Here is a 22,704-nt window from a genome sequence, read left to right as displayed (position 1 = left end):
AGAACTGGGGAAAAATAAAGATTCAGTGCTAACTACATAGGAAGCATACCCTATACTCCTTCACGTAATGGTAAAGAAGTTGTATTCGTTATCTACACCTGCCTCTGTCTGAAGGAAACCTCCTGGCCCTAAATCAGGCAGCACTGAGGATGAAGCAGAAGCAACATGCAGAAACTCTACTATTCCCCATTGGTCTTTCTAAGAGGCTTCAGAAGCTGCAGTGCTGAGCTCCATCATGGAAGGGAGGAGAGGGTAGAGACCGATCTGTGTTCTGTGAGGACACTAACTTTGTTCAGTCACTCTGTTTCTTTCAGAAACTGATCAAGTTAGATTTGAAATTAGAGGGTGGAGTTTTTTTCTTGTTCCTTTCCCCTTTGTGCTAAAATCCTACACTTACAGTTAAGCTGAACAACAGAACCCAAAATATGAACAACTGGCAGCAGGAAAAAGTCTTGAAGGAAGGAGGCATCTACACAAATCCCTTGTGACTACAGTAGACACAGAACTGCAACATGATCATCTTAATACATGAACAGCTTTTGCAAGAGATTTACCATACCATTTCACGTACTCCCTCCTGGAGGAGGCAGTCTCCTGCATGCAAATATAAATGAATTTCTTAAACCTTACTATAACTGTGCATGAATATAAATGTAGCCTCTGAACAGAAAACAATCATTTGACAGTAATCAGTGAGTAATAAGCAAGCTTTCAAACAAACACCACAGCAGGCCTTGGTGGAGGGAAAGGGAAGCCAAGTAGTGCCAACATTAACTGAGGATGTAACTTGGGCAGCACAGTGCTCCTGCGGGCCACACTGAGGAGCCCACTTGGAAGGCTCACAGAGCAGGGACACTGTACTGCATGCTCCGGAGGTCACACACTCATTAGGATTTTCATCAGCAGAAAAAAACGTTTTAACACTCCCCCCTCGCCTCCTGGTTGCTCATTTCCACCAGCCAGGTTAGTTTCTGCAGTCATAAAGAGATCATAAACAAACAAAACTGACAGAAAGATACCATCCAAATAACTTACTAGCTACCACTGGGAAAATCACTTTTGCTGCTTTGAATCAGAACTAAGAAGAAGAAAACTAGCTACTATTGAGGGCATCACCATTTGGATACTTGTGAGTGGGACCACGCTGTGGACTGGGTGCTCAGAATGTAAAATACCCATCTCAGGTGTAAACATTTTCTTATCGTATTGCAATTTGTGCAACAGTCCTAGTAAGTACTCTTTGGATAAGTAAATATTGTCAGTGTGAATGCTGCTTGAGATTACTTTAAGCTCTTGCATTGTTTTCAGATTATGATACTGATCATCCTGTTTTTCTACCAAAAAAATCCAAAACTTTTTTTTTCTGATGTTATTTAATCTTTGAAATGAACCAGGGAAGGAGGGAAAAAGAAAAAAAAAAGAAAAAAGAAAAAGAAAGAAAAAAGAAAAAAAGAAAAAAGAAAAAAAGAAAAAAAGAAAAAAAGAAAAAAAGAAAAAAAGAAAAAAAGAAAAAAAGAAAAAAAGAAAAAAAGAAAAAAAGAAAAAAGAAAAAAGAAAAAAAGAAAAAAAGAAAAAAAGAAAAAAAGAAAAAAAGAAAAAAAGAAAAAAAGAAAAAAAGAAAAAAGAAAGAAAAAGCTCTACTTACATCTGAATTTAATTCCAGAGAGTTAGTTGTTTTCAGAAGGGGTCCTACTAGCCACTTGATACTTTTGTACACACAGATAGATCAAACATGGATTTGCAATCTACCCTGCAAGAAAAAGAGCAAAAAGTTTCCCTCCCAACAGACACCAGACATAGTAAAAATGTCACTGCTCTATGATTGACAGAAGTCAATCCAACCAACAAAAGACAGGTTAAATTGAGTAACATACAACAAATCCAAAGAGCTCCAGAAGGTTTAGCTCTCCTCATTAGGTCCCAGAAACCAGGTGTTCTGCCTAAATTTTTCAAGTGGTCCAATCTGCAGGAGACATCTAACAGAAGTCATTTATTCCCATCAGTACCTAGTTTTTGATAAAGGCAGGACGTTAAACACTACCGTTTCCCCAGTCATGTAGTGCAGTGACTCACACTGGCAACTCCTGCTCAGTAAACCAGTTTGGACGAGTGTGCCGGGATGGGCAACCCTGCTGTCCGTGGAGGCAGCGGAGCAGCAGTACTGGGCTCTGCGCTGCTCTGCACAGGGCAGTGCTGCAGCACCCACCTTGCAGCCTTCCAAGCTTCTCATTAGGTTTAGCCCTGAATTACCAAAAACATAAAGGGAAAAAATAAAGATGTCATAGTGTTACAGCTCTATTGCGTACATGCAGCAATTAGGAAAACGCTGCCAATTAACCTGAGAAGCACAGCTCGGGTCCCTCGGCAAGCCATGCCTGCAGCGGGATGTGATCCTATCCTACATGCGTTGGTAGATGGGAATTAAAACAAATGGAAACTAAATTAGTAGTTTGATCTGGAAGAGGTTGAAAGCTGTTACTGTGAATTTTTAAATCCTATTAAGTAGACTGCTACAGGATGGCCAAGCTAAAAAGCCAACCCATTTAGAAGGGTTTATATGTATTTTCAGGATTATCTACTTTAATTCATCATTATCTTAAACAAATAATGGGTATTCCCTAACCTTGCTCCTAAACGTTTCTTAATTGTTAAGAATCTCTGAGAAAGCCAGAATTGAGAGAGCCATTTGTAAAAAATCTTTTTATCAAAATAACATTTAGAGTAAAATATTCCTTAATAGTAACTGTATAGCCCTTTAACTATATTATTACCAGAAGGTAGTCGCCAGTTCAATATTAAGTTCCCCTATGGAAGAGAATAAATGTACAGTATTAAGGAGTTTGTACAATTTTGTGTTGTATTTCAAAACCAGAAGTGTTCTATAAAACCATTAGATGATGTTAAAAATGTGAACTGTGCTGCAAATACACATTGGCTAACTGCTGCAATATTCCTATTTATTTGATGGCTTAATCAATGCTAAAAGTAGAGATGTGCTGCAAAAAGGTGATTTGTCACGTATTGAGAGGTACTCTGTGTTCAGAATGGGACAGGTACATGTGGAAGCCCACAAACCCAGGGTGTTTCAGGGGTGATCACACCCATGGTCACCCACGCGCTTCCCCACAGAGGGCTCCACGGACGGGGACAGGAAACCCACTGCCAGGCTGCAGAGACAGCAAACACCCCCACAAAACGCACGCAGAGGCCTTCCAGCTGCGAGAGCAGAAAAGAAACAGAAATTAGTTCTTCCAGCACTTGCCTGGTACCCTAAGGGACATCTCTACAAGGGGGTCAGCATCCCCACTCGTTGCCACCACCTTGGGTGAAACCCCTGCCCGTTTACCATCAGGGCTACGAGTCCCAAAGCCAGTGTGGGTGGGAAAGCACACACTGCGCGAACACAGGGCTGTAAACCACACACCTCATGGCTGCTGCCATGCAGCACACCGCTGCCAGCAACACTGAGGGCAACGGCCCCCCTGCCCTGAGGGCCTCACCGCTGCAGCGCCCTCACCGCCCCGCCATCGCTCCGCTGCCTTTTTTCCATACACGTCACACATTTAGAACAGAAAATGTTTATCCGCCATGTAGACAATGATGCCAGCGGCCCCACGAGGGCCGCTCTGCTCTGCCCTCGCCGCTCAGGTAACGTCAGGCGCTCACCTTCCGCGGCCGGAGCCGTTTCATTTCCCTCAGTCACGGCGGGCCTGTGTGACGGAGGGATTGAACACAACACGTCTAACCCTTCTCCTCAAGGCGGTTACGTTTCCCTCAACAGGAGCCCCTCACCGCCGTGCCCCGCTCCGCGGCCCGCCCTGAGGAAGGGCCCGGCCCGGCCTGGGTTGGGCGCTGAGGCGCCCCGGGGGCGGCGGGAACCTGGAAGGCGCAGAGCGGCCAGACCGGCTCGGCTCGGCTCGGCTCGGTACAGGGCAGGGCCGGGCAGGGCCGGGCCAACCCCACCGGACCCACGCGGCGAACCGGGCCCTTCCCTTCACCACCCCGCCCCGGTCGCCGTGGGATGGGGAGGGGCGGAGATAGCCGCCGCCTGAGGTGCCCGCGGCGGCGCGGGAGGCCGGGGAAGGTCTCCGCAGCACACGCCAAGGAGGAGCGCGGAGGGGCGGCGGCCGCAGCAGGTGGGTTCCTGGGCGAGGAGGGGCCGGCCCGAGCGAGAACCCACCGCGGGGGCCTCTCCCTACCCGGGCGTCCCCTCAGAGCCCCCTCCCCCGGCCACCGCTCTCCTCAGCCCGGCGGGGGGCCGGGGCCCTGCAGAGAAGAGAAGCCCACCGGAGGTGAGGAGGGCCGAGGGTGCCCGCGGAGGCCACGGGGAACCCTTCGGGGACGAGGGAGGTGGTGGCGCTGACAGCCCTCGGCTGCTGGCAGGAGCGTGTCGGGGAAGGCTTCTGCGCCGGGACAGCGGACACGAGTCCTCCCGGTGCCGCGATAACGCCTCTGCCCCTCGGCCCGGGTCTCTGCACAGCGGACAAAAGGCCTCGCCTGGGTACAGGTGATTCTGCATTGCAATAATACAAATGGATTTGAGGGATTGCGCACATGATATGGCCCTGTTTTGCATGCAGATTTCCTTCTTTCTGCATAAACAAGTATAAGAAGACAAAATACACACAGAAGGCTATTTTAAGTTGTACTGTAAAATGCGTTCGGCTTTAAAGGATGAAATGTACTGGTGAAGAGGGAAGTGGCAAGCCCAGGTAGGCTTGTAACTGAGTTCAGTGGATACATCTCAAGTTGTACTGCCATGTACCTCTAATTGTTCTGCTTTTCAGGAGACACTAACTCAACTGTTCACTAACTCTGGTGAGCTACTAATAAAATGTGTCTATTTAAATACAGGTGAATCACTGTTAACAGAGATCCTGAGAAGTGATTCCTTTTTACAGTTGCCTTGGCTTCTCAGCTTTTCTCTGCTGTTGCTGAAAATGCTGACACCATCCTGGTTCTTTAGGGAAGAGAGAAGAAAGCATATACAGCTTTGTCTAACACGTCTTGCTGACATACGTGAAGCCATCCCATGTTCAATTTCCTTAGGAATTAACACATGGAAAAGAGTTATCATAAGGAAACTTAAGGACCAGCTGTTCCGAGGTGTGTGTCTTTGTAGCGCTTACATTGCTAAAGGATGAACAAAAAATGCCAACTAATGAAGCATGTGTGCTTCGTATTGCCACAGGGTTCCAGGATTTTTAGCAACTAAAAAGGATGAGTTGGGTTGATGCTTTTTCTGGTTTCAGGATATTTCTGCAGTCTTGATATAGATTCTATGAGCGTAATGAACTGTGAGGCCATACCATAATATCTCCTGTGTTTTGTATGATTTCTGTCCTATGTGGTTATCAAATTTCTTCAAAATATGTAGGAGCTCTGAAACATCCATCCCTCTGCCCAGCCGGACAGAGAGACCCTCGTGCTTTCTGAAGGAAAGGAACACAGTCAACCTTATTTCTTCAACTTTTCCTTAGGGAAGTAGCTAGAAAAGTAACTTAGATTTATGTTGACCTTTTACTCTCAAGAGAATGTAATTTGTAGAAGATAAAATTTAGGTGCATCTTGACAATTTAATGATGTTCTAGTGAAACTATTTACTCTTTGTCAAGGAGCCTGGAAAATTCAGACGTGAATCTGGTAGTTGCTGTAATAGAGAATTAACTAATTGGTAGAGATACCCCAGAAATAAATTTTTACAAAGTTTTTTTTTCTTCTTTTCAGATATGAAGCACTGTGCTCTGTGATATTTATTTTGCTGGTTCTTACTACTGGAGGATGGCTGCTATACTCTCTGAAAATTGTTCTGGTCAGTACCACTACACCCAGGTGAACCAACCTCTTGAAATGAGCTGCACGTTGCTCCTGATTATGCTCGGAAAAGTGTTCCTTGATTTCTTCATGTTGCAAGTTCAGCAAAAAAATGTGAAAGTCAGTTTTATGGGATACTTTTGTGTTTCACTGGCACTTCTCGATTTCACACTGCTGCTGAGTATATTTTTCATTTTCTATTTTGAGGACTTTGCACTCTGGGGTGTGCGATTTACAAAGTACCACATTTGCCTGTTCACTCAGATAATTTCTCTTACCTACGGTATTTTGCATTACCCGGTATATCTTGTGGCTGGTCTGGATTATTACATGACTATAGCCCAAACCTCTCGATTTCCTAAAAGAGGTCAGAGATTACTTTATGTATTTGCTGTGATTGTTATATGGATTTCAGGGTTTTTTTGTATTCTGAAAGTTCCCGCTGTCCATGAAGAACTAGAAATTCAGAACCATTTTTCTCCTTATCAGTGTCCTCTCTATGCCAGTGTGCAGAGCTACTCAGTCTCATGTGCCATGGTGCTGCTCATAGGCACGGCTCTCCTGGCTTGTCGGAAGGAAGTTGTAGCCATGCTGCTGTCTGTCAGGGTGGTTTCCTTTGCCAGCCAGCCCGTTCTGATGTTCTCCTATGTGTCTACCAACAATGGCACTTGCTTTAAGTGGCAGCTCTTGACCAGACTCCTCATCTGTTTTCTTGGCACTTGGGCACCTTTTGTTCTTCTTCAAATTATCGTTTTGTTTCTTGGTGCTCGGATTCCAGCCTACATGGAGATGAACATTCCCTGGCTGTACTTCATCAACAGCTTTCTCATCGCAGTAGCATACTGGTGTCGATGTCACGATGTTGAATTGACAGAAGAGATGTGGACTACAGATTCATTTGTCAGCTGGAAATTCTGCTTTATGCCATTTAACAATGAAAACACAGAGCCAGCTGATAAGCCAGGCACAGTAATTGTGATCTGCTAATGAGCTGCTGACTGAAAAGACTGCAAATAAGTGCTGTGCAACAGGAGCACGTACTCTGACGTTCTGTGACTGTGCCCTTACAGATAATACAAGGAAACACCTCCAGAGCTACAACCCATGAAAATTAATTCTACCGCTATTGTAATGAATATGGCACCAGAGCGTGGGACACGCGCACTTCCATGCTGGGTTCCAGTGGGCACTGAGCACCTGCCAGGTCAGAGAAGGTAACTTGAAAGTACGGGTTTAAGAAAAGACCACTACTTAAGCTTTAATTGAAAAGTTGGTGGGTTTTTTATGTTTATTACTAGGGTTTCATACTTGCTGTAAATGGAACAATCTCAGGTTTTATAGTACAAAATGCAATAAAGTCTCCTTGAAAGCTGGAGCCCTTTTATCGGTTATGTACATGTCTTCACCTACTGTCAAAGGTTCAAACAACTTCCGTGACTTTGTGAAGTGTATTTTCCTGTTAAAGTGTGACTTTTTGTCAGTTTAAGTTGTCTGTTTAATGAGAAAAATTGTTCTAGTTAATGTAAAGCTACAGCTCCTGCAGAAATACAAACTTTGTTTACGTAATACAGAAATAGTGCAAGATGTGCAACTTCCACAACTCCAGGAAAGGTCCTGATGTTTATTTCTTTGCTACTATTCTAATGTATATATGTGCATATTAAAAATTAATTACAATCACAGCAATAAGCAACAAGATTACTTGCTATACATTAATACATGCCCAAGGTTACAGAATGGCTTAAATGAAAATAGAATTTATCTTGAAGCCAAAATTACTTTGAAATTAAAATAGTTAAATTTGTGGAAGTGTCATGTTTTAACCCCAGCCGCTAACCGAGCACCACACAGCCACTCTAGCAGCAAAAATACTCTATTAATTTTCAAATTCTTACAAGTTTTATGAAGGTCTTGATTTAACGTTTAGATGATAAATAAATGATACACAACCAAAGCAGACAAATGGAAGTAGCATTTATTTCTGAAGCACTGAACTCACAATACAATATTGTATTGAAATAGAAACTATTAAGTAAATGATGCTGCAGGTTGGTTAATCATCCACTCAGACCCACAGGGAACAATGATACTGCACAAGAATACTCATTAAGAAAAATCTGCAGATAACAAAAGGTGCAATTACAAGCAAGTTTAAGCAGCATAGTATAAGGTGCTTTGTTTCAGCATTTATATGATGAATTTACCCATTAACAGATAAAGAAATTTCACGTCTACAGATCATAACAAATGAGAGAATCTAAAATTCATTCACATGCTAGTTGGTAACAGGAAAGTGCTTTTTAAAAAATGATTCACAAAGTGAAGATCATATTTTTACATAGTTCACCATGTGCTCTTCAACCATAAAATTTAATGTTGGGGTTATAATTTACATTATTAAATATCAATTATAGATGTAATTGCACAATTTAATGCTATGTGGGCTAAAACTTCTTATAAAAGAATATTCCAGTATATCACTCCGTAAGAATACACAATCACATCTCAACTGTATATCTTACATTTCTGCAGTATATCAAAGTCCAATTATCATTCTGATTTATTACTTTATCCCACATAGTGCTTCTTTCACCCACTGTCTGTGGTACCTTTCTTTGAGGTTTCAGTGATGTAATCAAAAGGACATGAGCATTTTTAAGCAGTAGAAAATCATTTGGGGAAAAAAAATCTGTTAAAAAGGCCATCAAAAGGACAGTAAATGATCAAAAACTGAATTTTAGAACTAGTGCAATAAGAGGAGGCAATGCTTAGCAACATAGTGTGAAGTGTTTGGCACCACAAATTATTTCATCCTTTATGCTGGAAAATGTATTTGGAGGAAATTCTTTTTCCATGTTCAAAGTAGGAAAGCACGTGCAATGTTAACTTGAAAAACAACCTTAAGCAATCACTCCCTGCTCTCTCAAATTGTAATTGCTGTTATTGAGCGCTTGAGATGCTATAGGGTAAACCATGTCTAAACACATTTTTTTTTTGACACAGCATTTCTTCAGGTTTTATATAAATTGGACACCCACTGAAATGGGGTTGACAAAATATTTACAAAACCTAATTCCATTTAAAAACCAGCAAATATCTCAAATATAGTAATGCACCAGGCATTTCAGAAGACCATGAAATAACTAATCCTTACAGACTTGGCAGGCAAGGAAAAATTTCTAATTTAAAATTAATTTAACACCAGATAAAGGCAAAGTTAATTTTGAGAACATACATTTCAGATGCTTCTGTGGTGCGGGGTTAGTCTCACCCTTCTGATTCATTAACATATTCAGAACTGGAACTGCAAGAAGTTGGGTAAGGCTGCTGATATATTTTATTTAGCAGTGTGGTTCAGCTTCTCAACCTGTAATTAACGTTTACACAACCCCATCTACCCCGATGTGGCAGAACTCCCATGGTTGCTGCAGTGCTTCTAAACCCATTTTAAGTTCTTTGAATTTTATTTTTTACAGAGAAGCCACAACATGCAGCCAAAGCAAATATTAATGCACTGATGTTACATCACTGTATTACTATCAAGTTTGTTCTACCACACTCTTTGGGGAAAAGCACCAAAGACCACCAACCTTTGGGCTGTCGCTACGTCCACCCGGAGGAGATGGTGGCACTACAGGTCTTCACAGAGCATCCAACTGTGGCGTCTGAGCCTGCGAAGTAACTATTTTAAAATACATCAACAGTAGCTCGCTTTGTAAGCCCATTTTTATCCCTGACTTTTTATGGAGGGCAATACCAGCTGAGAAGTGATCTTTAACTTATCACCCTCCTAACTACTCTCTTCCGCTGTGCGTTTTTTTATCTGGTGCTTCTGGGAAGTCCTGACACTGAACCTCAAGCCCAGCCACACAACCATAAACCGTCGCTCTGCAGAACAGGGTTACAGTTTCACCACCAGACAGAAAGAGGAGAGAAGCTATGCTAGGAAGGTGGTGGTATCTGAAATAACAACTACAACCACTGCTTCGTCTCCTCTGTACATTACTACTTGTGCTGTGCCAGCAACTAATGGCTTTATACCGTTCAAATACTTTACAGTCTTTAATTCTTATAGGATTATTTGATATTAATGGTAACAGGGGCTAGAGCGTTAACCCTTTATGAGAAACTACTGTACTTTCCTCATGGAAAGAAGCCCTTAAAAATCAACATTGATTTTAATGAGATACTCTGTGTGTTTTCAACTCAAAATAGAAGTATTTGGCACTCATTAATAAAACCCTTCCCTCCTTACAGACACCTTTCCTCATCAGTACTGGTTTGCTAACGCTGTTAACACAAAGACTACCTAAAGAGGAAGCTGGGCGTGCAGAATATCTCATTGTTCTTTCAAACATCAGCTTTGCAAAAAGCTGCCGGAGGATGGCAACATCCTGGCTGCCAATACAGTGGCCAGGTAGTGGGGGACAATGCGAGGCTTCCCACAGGTTGACCCAACTTCACCAACAAAGCAGGTATGCCTTGTGAATCAATTTTATTTGTGCTTCTAGCCTAACCCCATCATCAGCACGGATACCCTGATTTAGTGCCTATGAACAATACTACAAGCCTTTCAACAAGCCTATGTAACAATACACTGCTTTTTTGCACAATTAAAAACTCCTTAAGTGTTATGTATTGCACTTAAACAATACTTATGATCACTATTCTATCAATGTACAATTGTGCTCAAATTATTACTCTTTCTAGATGGAAAAAAAACCTCTTTAGATCGCCTTTTTCTAGGTCCTTACTGTACACAGTCATTTTGGATAATTCAGCAGGAAGCTAATACATGCCGGAAGTTTAAAATTTTTTAATGTGAAATCTGCTCATAACACTGACTCCCAGAACTGTGCTTTGCAAAAGTTAGATCAATGGTTACAAAAGCTAGGCTATAAGCTTACTACATACCTTCAATTATAAGCATATTCACACCTCTGAATTTTGGTTATTTCCTTCCACTTAGCTGTAAGAGATCAGTAAATAAGATGCAGATCCTCCATGTGAATGTGCAGGTATGCATAAGTTTTAATGTAGACGTTACGCAAACCTGCACAGCAGCTTAGGATGGGAGCCTTGAATATAGGTGGAAGCGCTGACCACAAGACCCGGACACAAAATGCTCCAGCCAACACAGCTGACACCCAACAGGGCAAAAAAGAACAGTTAGAAACCTTTATGGAGAGGAAAACAGCAGGTGATTGAGCTCCTCTCAAGTTAGGAAGGTGGTAAAATCAAATCAGCCTGATTCATATGGATTAGGGTAATGTGTCCTAACTGCTTTTGTATTCAGTCTATGTGCCAGGCTTGGGTTTCAGGGTACAGGCGTCCCTCAGCTCTCAAACCACGTTAAGGACAGCTCTTTGAAAAAGAAAGTAGACGTAACACCTACACAGCAGGCACTTATCTGTACCACAATTACCATCTCTTTTTTTAAACATCACTATTTGCAAAGCCATCCAGTGGATGTAACTACATAGAACCGGTAGGGTCTAAATTCCTTTAAAATTAATTTAGGCTTAGCTTAAATGAACTAAGCATTAAATGAGTTTAAATTTCTTTCTCCTCACAATATTTCCTGTCTGAAACTACAGCTCACTGTGCAAGAGTGACTTAAAAATTAGTTCACTATGAGCAATTATTAACACTTTACATTGAAATTATACATTTATAGCTCTGTTCATACCTGTTCCACTCAGAATTCAACAGAAAGAGCACATTTAAAACAAAATACTTTAAAAAGTTAGTTTCTCTCCATCTCTAATAAATTAATTTTGGTGAATGTTAAATAAAAGTATCCTAAACTGATTCTTTTGCAGAGTCATTATCTGCATCCTAGAACAACTGATGAGTAAAAGTCTAGTTAATGAGTGACAACTATAAATCTAAATATATGCTAACAAGAAATCTCTATGCAATACTGGTAAGAAAATAACCCTGCAAGCTTTTATACACATGCTTAATTTTAATATGAATAGCCTCGATATAATCAGAAGAACTACTCATGTTATAAATTTTGCAAATAATTAGACATCCACACAACCAGGACTCACAGTACAGCCGTCACTGAATTCTTTGATCACTTAGAGCTATACACTTGTCAATGCGTAAGAAATTGCTTAAGCTATTGCGCTGTAAGTTTCTGCACTGATACTGTGATACTAAAATGAGAGCGGTCATCTGAAATAGGCATTGGTTTTAGCTGATATGCCAGGCAGTGACACACTACACCCAGCAAGGCCTCACTATATAAACTTCCACTCAAATCACACTTAAGAAATGTTTTTATACCTGAACATTTCCTTACAGCTAAGAGCAAGATAAAGAAGTGATGCAAAAAGCTATTGTAAGCCTGCTCAAATACTTGGTTTTATCCCATTCCTTTCCTCTTGCTGCCGCATCTGCAGTTATGATGGACTCCATCTGTTCTATCCAAAAGGCTGGATTCCCACTTGTGATTTGTCCAAAAATAAGTTAGGGGAAAAAAAACCAACCTGCTTTCACAGGTAAGAAATGAGGAAATGGATGCTTGCAGGACATAAACCTTCTATTTGAGATATCTCATTGAAACAAATCTAGCAAAGGTTTTACCCTCCATCAGGAAATTAATTTCTGGAAAAAAAATATGATGAATTAATGGGTAAAGAATGGATTTACAATGCAGTCTGTTTAAAAACCCTTCAAACATTCTCTCGTGATCCAAGACAACTGGCAGTTTAACTTGACAAGATGGTTATTTTTTATTCTCTATATAAGCAAGGTGATAAAGTCTTATGAATGTGCCAGATGTGAGGCAATATGGGCTGGCTGGGAGAAGTTAGCAATTCCCTGGCAATGCATGTTTTTGAATAAGGAGCAGCCTAGAGCTCCCAGAGTACGTCATCATGGAGGTGGCCGAGTTTCTTTGCTGGAGTTCTCTGCTGCAAAGCAGGGCTGCTGAGTGGTACGAGCCAGATTAAGCAGGGGAGACTGCATACCCATTTTGATCATTCCAGTGCATTTCTTTAAAACCCCAAATAAACTCAGAAGCTGAGACAAGTGTAATAGTTATAATTCTATTGGAAGAAATCTTGACAGTCACATTCAGCCCAGCAACAGGGTTTTGCCTTGAGCTAATGCTGCAGTTTACATTAGAGAGTGGGGTAGGGTGGAGACCAGTGGAGAAAAAGGAAGGTAAAAAGCCATCCAACATATCTCCCTTTTGAGCTAAGATCTACAGTGTCCTCTATTCTTTTCTATAGGAATTGAAATAATGCAGGGATTACCGTGAGATGTAGCCCACAACAGCAGCAGTCTGAATATAGAATACAAAACTCCAGTAAATAAAGCTAATGAAAAAGATTTCTTGTAGACACATCCAGTGGGGGCAAGTGTTAAAACCCAGCCACTTAAAATCTGCAATACTTCCTCTTCTGCAAGAGGGTCTAGCTTAATTGGTGGGGAAAGCCATGGGAAATGTAATATAAGCCTGGGAAAACCTCATTATCCTGAACACAAACAAACAATTGGTATGCAAAATAGTTCTGGAGAAATATTACTTCAGGTATTATATTGCTTTTTTGAGTAATTCAAAAGCTTCTGAAGTAGACTTCAGTTGCACTTCGAAGTTTTCCAGCTTGCTTTCACATACAGGTGTAATTCTTTCAAAACTTATTTTATTGACACAGCTATACCTGCAAACACTTCAATCCATGTGCATTTCTATCAGTACAGGTTAGTATAACTGTGTCTGCTTTTTAGTTCCTGCTTAATGCCAAAATCAATGAAGGAGAAAAAACTTTCAATATGCATAAGGCCCACATTCTTAGTTGCTGCATTCATGAATATTTGAAGCATAACTCACTATCTGTGGCTCTCCTAAAACCACAGGAAATGTAGTGTACCAGAAGAACCAGAACAGATGTGCATTAATCAGGTCTACTCCAAGCTCCTGGCATCTGCCAGTGATTGCGCCGAGAGTTGTATATGAACACTAGCTGTAGAAGGTCTCCTGAAAGCTGTCTAGTAAAGCAAAATTAAAACAGCTGTGAAATTCTCATGCATGTAACAACACTGTGATTAACTGCAGGTCTAAATAAGATTCATAACGTAAGTCCACATTTTCAAATACACCTCAAGCTGTTATCAAATCACACTGACGTATACCTACTTTTTACATTGCCAAAGAACAGTACAATCAGAAGACAGATTAAAAATTAGCCAGTGAAATTTTCGTATAAAAATAATAAAACTTTAAGACAAAAGCCAAAGGATAAATATCTAAGATATCTTTAGTCTTCAATTAGCTCATCAAAACAGAACACATCCTTTAGAACATATGTTACAGATATGCTACACAGTGTATCTTACAGAAGTGCTACAAATGGGAACCTACTGTCTCCATCATTTGAATATCCTTCAAATGAACATTGCCAAACATTGAACCTTCAACTAAGAAGTTTATTTGACAACAGTAACTGAAGACAGAAAAAAAAATATTAAAAAGTGCTTAGCAACTTCCCTCCAAAATAAACCCAGACATCAATTAATTCTCTAAAGCCTTTGGTGCCGTTTGGATAAGGGCTCTCACCACATACTAGCATGTAACAGCAATGGGTTGTCCTAACTGGGAGCTTCAGTGGTTAATACAAATATTAATAATGTCTGCTGTTAGGAGGCTCAAACAGTTGTAATTAAAACCAATGATTGTAATGTTGATCTCTGGAAGATAATGGCAAAAAGTCTGTTAACAGAAGCAAAGCAATGATCTAATTAAAGGAAAACAAAGCACAGATTTTTCTGTAATCCAAATTTACTCTTAAGGTCATCAGTTAAATAACGTACATATTAATCTACCTGCCATAAACCTTCCTTTCAGCCAGTGTATGTGCATTGACTTCTTTTGATCTAGGTCAGCAATTCTCAAAATTTAGATCAGTTCCTCTTCTTTTCAGGAATACTTTAGGGTCCCCTGAATATCTCCCTACACAATCATATATTATGCATTAATTTGCATAAAATACAAAATACATTATTTGCAGACACACACACACATATTTAATTCAAATATACACAATGACTCTATGAGCACACATGCCCTTCTCTCCCTATAAAAGAGCTCAGGGATTTAAGTCTGTACATAAGGGAGTGGAGCTGCAAAAGGGAGGGAACAGAAGGTACAAAATACATCCACGAACATCCGTACGCAGGTGATGGGGAAGCAAAGGCCGAGAAGGTGCTGCTGCCTCAGAGCCCAAGCAGCTTCGGAGTGTGTCAGTAACTGGGGAAACATGTATTTGTTCCGCACAGAGCGCGAGAGAGGGGAATACAGAGAGAGACACTAAAAGCCCACCGCCTAGGTCTGTGGCATCGATGTCAAAATCTGGAGAGGGACAAAGCGGGGCCCCTAGAGACTGCTTCCAGAGTTGCCTAGCGGTGGCACTCCTCCTGCCCACCTGCAGCTCCAGGCTCCCACACTGCAGCAGTGGCTGCTCCTACACCCAGCTCAAAAGACCTCACTGAGCAACTTGCCATGCTCCTTCCTCAGACTACTGCAAGCCCAGCTCATGCTAGCCAGCGGACAAATAAAAGGTGCTCGGAAACTTCCAGTGAGGCAATGGGAATGCACTACAGGGAAAGGCAAGTTAGAAGAGGTATCAAGAAAAAGAGCATCTGAGCTATGCTATCCCTTCTCTACCTCCATAAAGTATGCTTATCTCAACATGAGCTAGTTCTGGCTGCAGTTTTCAGTCCCTCACACCCAGGCATTTGGGAACCCAAACCCCAAGTGTTCTCACACCTTCTCAGGATCCACTCTGAACCGCCCACTTGAGAACTGCTGGTCTAGTTTAACCAGCAGCACGTGAAACTACAAACCTAACAACTTAATGCCCTCTTAGTGCATAGCAGCATACAAAGAGTAAAGTAACATGTGCTTCAGTTACCTCTGGCAAGAGTGTCGTGCCATTGCATTTCAGTAGCCTGATGATGAGGACTTTGATGAGACATCTATATGGTTTATAGCATTTCCAGACTTCAAGAAAATACTACAGTAGCAGAGGTGAGGGTAAGCCTACACAAGGAAAACCAGCTGCCAATCTACTCCTTAGAAACGATTTGCTCAAGACTAAAAGAAACTTAGAGAGCACAACTAAATGCATAGCATTTTACTGTTACTAGTGCTTCCACAGGGTCTGTGGACACTTCTGTTATTTCAGTCCAAAAACTGCTGTATGTGGGAAAAAATCTTTCAGAATACAGCAACACAATTTAAATGGTATTTAGATTGGGGTGGGTGCTGGGGTGTTAATCTTAAAACCATAAGATAAAGTACATCGGGGAATATTTAACCTATCACAGCATGTTTCAACCTCATGTTTTTCCATGAACTCCCACTTCAACTCAAAGTATTCCTCAGGCTTTACCATGAACCTATTAATTGTTGGAAACTACAGAGGACTATCTGGTATAATCAAAGGAACATCTTTATGTGGGGAAATTCCCATATATTTAACAAAACATCACAGTAACACTCATGCCACAGTGAAGATGTTGGCATATTACTGTCAGTTCTGTCATTGAGAAACTGTTGTTTAAACCCTCATGTTCACCCCCTAGGATTCTTTCAATGAATTAATACGTGCACAGATTTTCAATGCAGGTCCAAGCTTAATATTCATTGCACTCATAAGGTGATCCTCCTTCAACAAGAGGAGAGCTTGTCCATCAATTTCTTGTGCTCTAAATTCATCCGCAATATCTTGACAACCTACAAGGCAACAGAAAAAAATTAGTGGGTTAGAAATGTGCATTCTTAGATGCAGTAACTCTGTCTACACTAGAGCTTTTCAGCTACACCATTTCCAGTGCTCATCCCTTTAGTTTGTACAACCAAAGTACATGCAATAGTTCAATATTATGATAGGAACTTCTGAGATAATCTGAAAGTAATTTTTACTACAGCCTCTAATTACACTGTAATTATTAGAAAATTATTCATTGGAAAATTCAAGTCCTAGCAAAGATAGCTTCCTCATTTCACTAAGAGGAATAATCGCCATGATGTCACAATTGGAAGGGACTGGCAAAATACCACTGAAATAACAACCTAGTAAGAGCATAACTCAAGCAGCTTCTTTCCAGCAATAAAGATATATGTATTCTACTGCTATGTACAACTCAGTGAGAAAATTCACACAGCTACAATTTCCAAAAGGTGTTAATTCCATCTGTATGTTACAACCAACAGGTAAACAGAATTTTGATTTATGGGCTTTAGCATAACTGTCACGAAGACGTTTATCATCAGTTACCTGAGTGAATATTCTATACACAGCAGTAACTCACTTCGCAAGTGCAACTTTAAACTAGTTGGATTTTTTTTTTTAATAAACTCTTTTTTCTGAACATGAAATAACATGGTCTCAGGTTATTGAGGCCTACAACAAAAGAAAGAGGACTCTTCATGGGTTGGACTGTCACAAGTAACTGAGGGCCCCTTTCCACTGAAGAACACTGGGGAAACAAAAGGTTCCTCAAACGATGTTCTGGACATCTGTTAAGCAGAAACAGTCAGTTATGCCTGGCTGTATGGCAGCTCTGTTACATGGAAAAATGTCTTTTTCACAATGTGAATAACAGCACTCATTTTCAGTTGTTTCTTTGAAGCTTCTCTCCCCATAGCCATGTTTTTCATGGGTTTTATATATTTATGTTCTCAACCCAGTGGTCTCTCCATCCATTTCAGAGCCTTTCAGACACATTTTAATTTGTGCTCCACCTTCCATTCCTGCTTTCAATCATTCCTCAGTTAAGCCTATTATCCTGGTTTCAGCTGGAATAGAGTTAATTTTCTTCCTAGCAGCAGGTATAGTGCTGCGGTTTGGATTTAGGATGAGAATCATGTTGATAATGCACTGCTGGTTTTAGTTGTTGCTAAGTAATGCTCATACTAAGTCAAGGACTTTTCAGCTCCCCATGCTCTGCCAGTGAGGACGTGCACAAGGACCTGGGAGGGGACACAGCCAGGACAGCTGACTCAGACTGGCCAAAGGGATATTCCATACCATATGATGTCATGCTCTGTATATATCCAGGGGAGTTGGCCAGGGAACAAGCTGGGCATTGGCCAGCAGGTGGTAAGCAATTGCATTGTACATCACTTGTTTTGCATGTTCTTTTATCATTATTATCATCTTCCTTCGCTGTCCTATTAAACTGTTTTTATCTCAACCCACAAATTTCACTTTTTTTCCTGATTCTCTCCCCCATCCCACTAAGGAGGGGAGTGAGCAAGCAGCTGTGGAGTGTTTGGCTGCCTGCGGGGTTAAACCACAACACAGATTTTTTTGGCATTTTTGTATTTTCCCCTGTTCTGAAAGTATACTATTACAGAGATGTGAAAATATTGTGAAGAACTCCTTTTCCACCCCAGATGAGAGCAATTAACTGATTTAGTGTCCTCTTGTGTGTTCAGATTTAAATTCTATAAAGGATAGTCCAATTTCCTGATGGATTTACAAGTGTGTAAGAGATGAAAGGAAATGTGGAAGGAAGTATCAACATCAAAACCTTCATTCATTTGGATTACTACTATGTAGTGGTTGTAACATTCAAGGTTAGAAAAGGTTAGTTTTTCACAAAGAATAAAGTATGATTTGTTTTCTTAATTTGTTAAACAGACTTCATGCAACAACTAGCTGCCATTTCATTAAGGGAAAAATTAAAAGATAATTTCACAAGAGAAGGTCTTACAGAATTTTATTGTAGCCTCTGACTACACCTCTAAATGTGTGTCATTTAGGTTGCAACTGTATAAATTACAATCCCAAAAGTAAAACAGTTACTCTGTAGCAGTTCACTAACATTTAATCAGAACTAAGGATTATTTTCCATAGCATTTAAAACTTAATACAAGATAAACTCCCAGTTCTTGGGCATAATTTATTGTAACAAGAAATTAGAGTGGTATCTTTTGGAGAAAACAAATTAGTTTGTCACAAACAGTATTTATATAGCCACTAAAGCCATTAAAATATTTTAGTGCTTGCATGTATTCCGGAACATTCTCTTTTAATATTTCTGGTACAGCCCAGCTAGAAACTGTACCACAATCAATCAGAGAACATTCTTCAGGAGTTGTCAAAGAGCTCCTGGAACAATGCTGCAAATTCCAGCTACCAAGTCAAGATAATGTTGCTGGTAACATGAAGAAAAAAAAAAATCTTATGACAAGCGACCATTCTCAGGAGGATTTGACAGCTCTAACATCATCATAAAGGTTCTTATTTATGTGTTGACAACAAAGCATCTGTCAGTCAAGTACTAAGGCAGTATTTCTATCACTGTATGTCTGACTTGAGACCTGAATATGGTGATTGTCAGACCACAGCATTTACAATGAAGCTGACAGATCAAAGGAAGTTTCTACACTTAGGAACAAAAGCGGTTCTATTAAAATAGATAATTAGTTGTTGCTGCAGGCTTTTTTCTTTAAGCAGGACATGAGGCATTTCCATGCAACTTCTGCTAAAATAACTTTTATCAAAGTCATTTTGGAAAAGCAAAGGATGTAAGCTGAATGTATTTCAGTTCCCTCATCCAACCACACACATGGGTATACTTAAGCACTTTTGCAACTGGCTGTTGTGCAATAACTTAGCTAAAAAAAAAGAATGTGAAGCGAGTGAAAAACCATTAATCTGGCAACTGAAGAAAGAAAGGAGGAACAGCTCTGCTGGAGCTTATGCTGGGGCTTAAACTGTTGCTGTCTCTTCCCCCCAGAAGAAATATGTAACAGTAGAAGTGTCCTACAACCTTCATTTCTCCAAAAGACTCCTGAGGAATTCAGGAAAAGCCTGACAAGGACACTTGACCCCACAGTTAGATCTCAGCTTACAGACTCTATGGAGAAAGCTGTAAAGCAACACGGATGTCCCTAATGGTTATGAAAAGCTGACAAATCACTGTCTCCTACAACATGGCAGATGGTCTGCATGGACTGCACCGATGATGTATTGCAAAACAGCATAATGAAAGTCAATTATATTATTTTTTGTGTTATTCAACTCTGACAGCACATGAAAAAATATTTTTTCAAGAGAGTGGCTTGAGAATATATTGAACAGAATAACCCTAAAATTGCCCCAAACATGAATGTAGCTATGTAACAATAAAAATTCTGGCAGGTTGTGAATATGATTTTAAATACCTATTGAACTTTTTTTAAAAAAGTATTTGAGAAAGTAGGCCTTAATATGGATGAGAATGAGTAATTATAATAAATTTTCATTAAATACAGAGAAATACAAAGTTTGTTTAAATTCAATGATTATCTTGTCTACAGAATAAAAAAACCACCCAGATCCAGCAGCTGGTGAAATATTCCAAAAGTAATGGTTTCAAAACAGAAACCACATTTTAAGAATAATAATTTTGTTTTCATACTTGCAAGTGAATTATGCTTATGTGGTACTTTTAAGTTTTCCAGGACAGGAACTATCGTTTATTCTTTTGCAGAACCTAGAATCAGGCAGTTATTGAATTAACTACAGGCTCCAATCTATAAACACAGCAACTCAAACCAGCAGCAATATAGATTTGTTCCAGTACCACAGCTGAAGTACAGGAACAGGAATGACCATGTCTTACACCAAAGGAGCTTTGCTTGTTCTTAAAGACATCACTGCAGGTTCCCAGAAGCAGATAATGTAACCTAATTGCAAGTTATAAACTATCAGAAGAAAGGTACTTCAAGGATGACTTTTACTGATTTAAGACATCCCTTACTCAATTCTTTGCCTGACCTACTTTATAAAAGATCTGTCATAACTCATGTGTATGACTTAGCAACAAAGATACATTCCTTATATGTTATTAGCTAATGGGATACACAGAAAAATGGTTTAGCATACCAGAAAAACTAGAAAATTGGGAACAAACTTAACCTGGGTTTCAATGCTTTGACATGTGAGTTACATGGGTAAGCAACAAAAATTTGTGTATGACTGCTATTATGGAGACCTGCCTTGCTACCAAGGATGGCAGTATCTGATCCTTGGGAAAGAGTAGGGAGTGAAACTTTAAAGCTTGTGATAGTTAGAAATGATAAATAAATGTCAAATAAACTGAAGATGATATAAAGGTAACTGTGAATATTAAGCTAAAGAAAAGGTTTGTAAATAAGGAGAAACAAGATTATTTTTTTCTAAGAACAGACTGTGTCTACCAGTATGCAAAGTCTATATGCAGAAGTTCTCTGCATTTCAGTTACTAAGCAAAGCTATGCAAAACAAAGTTTAGCTTTATAGAAGAAACCTGCTTACTCTTTTTTAATGACTTGTATCAGGATAGGCCTTTCAAATTTTTCACTTGTATAAAGGGAAATAACTCTCTTGCTTTTTCAGTAGAAAAAGCAGCAAGTAAGGAAGAGAAGAAAGGACTGTGAAAGGGAGGAAGTGTGTCTGATCTCTCTACTGACCTCTTGAGAGAGGTCAGACTGAAGGGAGGAACAGCTCTAATCTCTATCAGCTGGGATGCAACAGCAGAAGTGGGACTAGTTCTATCAGCAAGGGATTTGTGCTGAAGGAACAAGCAAGAGGAAACAAAAATCACACTCCAGTTTCTAATGAGTACAATAGTGCTGTTACCATGCCACCTCCTCCTCACACTGATGCTAAAAAGCAAGGAACTTTACTGTTAAAAAAAAGGAACAAGTTATTGCACTTTACATACCAGGCAAAGAATGTATAAAGGCCCAAACTTCATCAACAGTCCATACTGATGGGTCAGCTTGCACCACTGGTAACAAGTCAATGCTCTCTGGCATTTTCCTAATTCTTAGTTCCCTAAGTTCACGTTCTCGCTCTCTTTCACTCTGTCTTCGCAGACGGGTGGTCATGGCAGCTGGAACAGCATCGTCATGAGAAGCCATATCTTCTTCTGCAGATGGATAAGTAATTGGAAGCTGGAAAATGCAGTACAAATACACTACAGTATTATATTTTATTTGTAATTCCCAAAATAATGCCATAGTTTTAAGCAAATATTCCACAGACCTGTCTAAGAAAATGATCTCGTGATGCCCCATCAGGGCCACTCGGTCGACGCCCGCGTCGCCCAAGACTTTGGCTATCTGATTTCCGATTCCAACGACTGGTCTTGTCTGATGTAAACAGCCCAAATTTCTTAGTGCAACTAAGGCTGTGCCTAAAGAAGTAAGATATATTCAATAATGCACTAATAGTATTTTGGACTGAATTCAATCAAGTAACCATAAAATTACAGTGTTGTAGGAATGCTGCCTAATTAAAGACAACAACAGCTGCCAGAAATACAAGAGAAAGGTATCTCAAAGGCCATTTACTCAAACCCCTTGTCTTGATGCAAGATCAAGTACATCTAGATCATCCCTGGAAGATGTCAGTCTTGCCCATTCCTTAAAATTTTCCATGACAGAAATACCTTTGCATTTTATCACATAGTCCAATCCCACTTCTTTGAAATGGCCACTAAAAGCATAGAGCCACATTGTATCTTTTGCTTCCATTTTCTCTATCTAGCTGATACCCAGTCAAAGGAGGACGGAGGCAAAAAATCCCATTTTAAGATTAAGGGGCCAAATCCCTTTTTAAGATTATTTTGCTGGTAGTGTCCCAACATGTACCAAATCAGAAATATACATTCCCACTACTTAAAATGGGAAGGTCTTAGATGGGGGATTAAAAAAGTAGCAGACATAAGAGAAAGGTGGTCTCTGGGCACACCGATAAAAAAAAAAAAAAAGAAATAAGTGGCGATTGGAAATGGGAAACTATTCCCTATTTCTAAAACATCTGGGATTAAATATAAATTTTCCTGTAATGATGGAAGATTTTATATTCAGTTGTTGACTATGAATTCTTCCTCTTA

At 40.2% G+C, this 22,704-nt stretch overlaps 2 protein-coding genes across 11 annotated transcripts in view; one reads left to right on the top strand and one right to left on the bottom strand.

Moving 5' to 3' along the window:
* The first annotated feature begins 4,042 nt into the window (after positions 1-4,042).
* Positions 4,043-10,206, top strand: GPR160 (G protein-coupled receptor 160). Its single transcript, XM_054834619.1, has 3 exons — positions 4,043-4,136; positions 5,728-7,028; positions 10,072-10,206. The coding sequence occupies exon 2, from the start codon at positions 5,782-5,784 to the stop codon at positions 6,799-6,801; it is 1,020 nt and encodes a 339-aa protein (XP_054690594.1). The 5' UTR covers positions 4,043-4,136; positions 5,728-5,781; the 3' UTR covers positions 6,802-7,028; positions 10,072-10,206.
* PHC3 (polyhomeotic homolog 3) overlaps positions 7,776-22,704 on the bottom strand; it is a 36,614-nt gene continuing 21,685 nt past the window's right edge. For 6 of the 10 annotated variants that reach the window (XM_054834601.1, XM_054834602.1, XM_054834603.1 and 3 more), the window contains 3 exons: positions 21,852-22,002; positions 21,529-21,760; positions 7,776-16,564 (listed from right to left, as the gene is read on the bottom strand). In XM_054834601.1, coding sequence (XP_054690576.1) covers positions 16,410-16,564; positions 21,529-21,760; positions 21,852-22,002 — 538 coding nt within the window. In that variant the 3' untranslated portion in view covers positions 7,776-16,409. Of the gene's footprint in view, positions 16,565-21,528; positions 21,784-21,851; positions 22,003-22,704 lie in introns of those variants that run through there. The other 4 variants (XM_054834608.1, XM_054834609.1, XM_054834610.1 and 1 more) reach the window with 4 other exon arrangements.

The sequence above is a fragment of the Grus americana genome, chromosome 9, assembly GCF_028858705.1.
Source record: "Grus americana isolate bGruAme1 chromosome 9, bGruAme1.mat, whole genome shotgun sequence".
NCBI classification, from domain to species: Eukaryota; Metazoa; Chordata; class Aves; order Gruiformes; family Gruidae; genus Grus; species Grus americana.
This window is presented reverse-complemented; position numbering and strand designations above follow the sequence as displayed.

Bases quoted from the DNA above. Each gene is read 5' to 3' on its own strand.
- GPR160 (XM_054834619.1), top strand. From the start codon at position 5,782: ATGGCTGCTATACTCTCTGAAAATTGTTCTGGTCAGTACCACTACACC.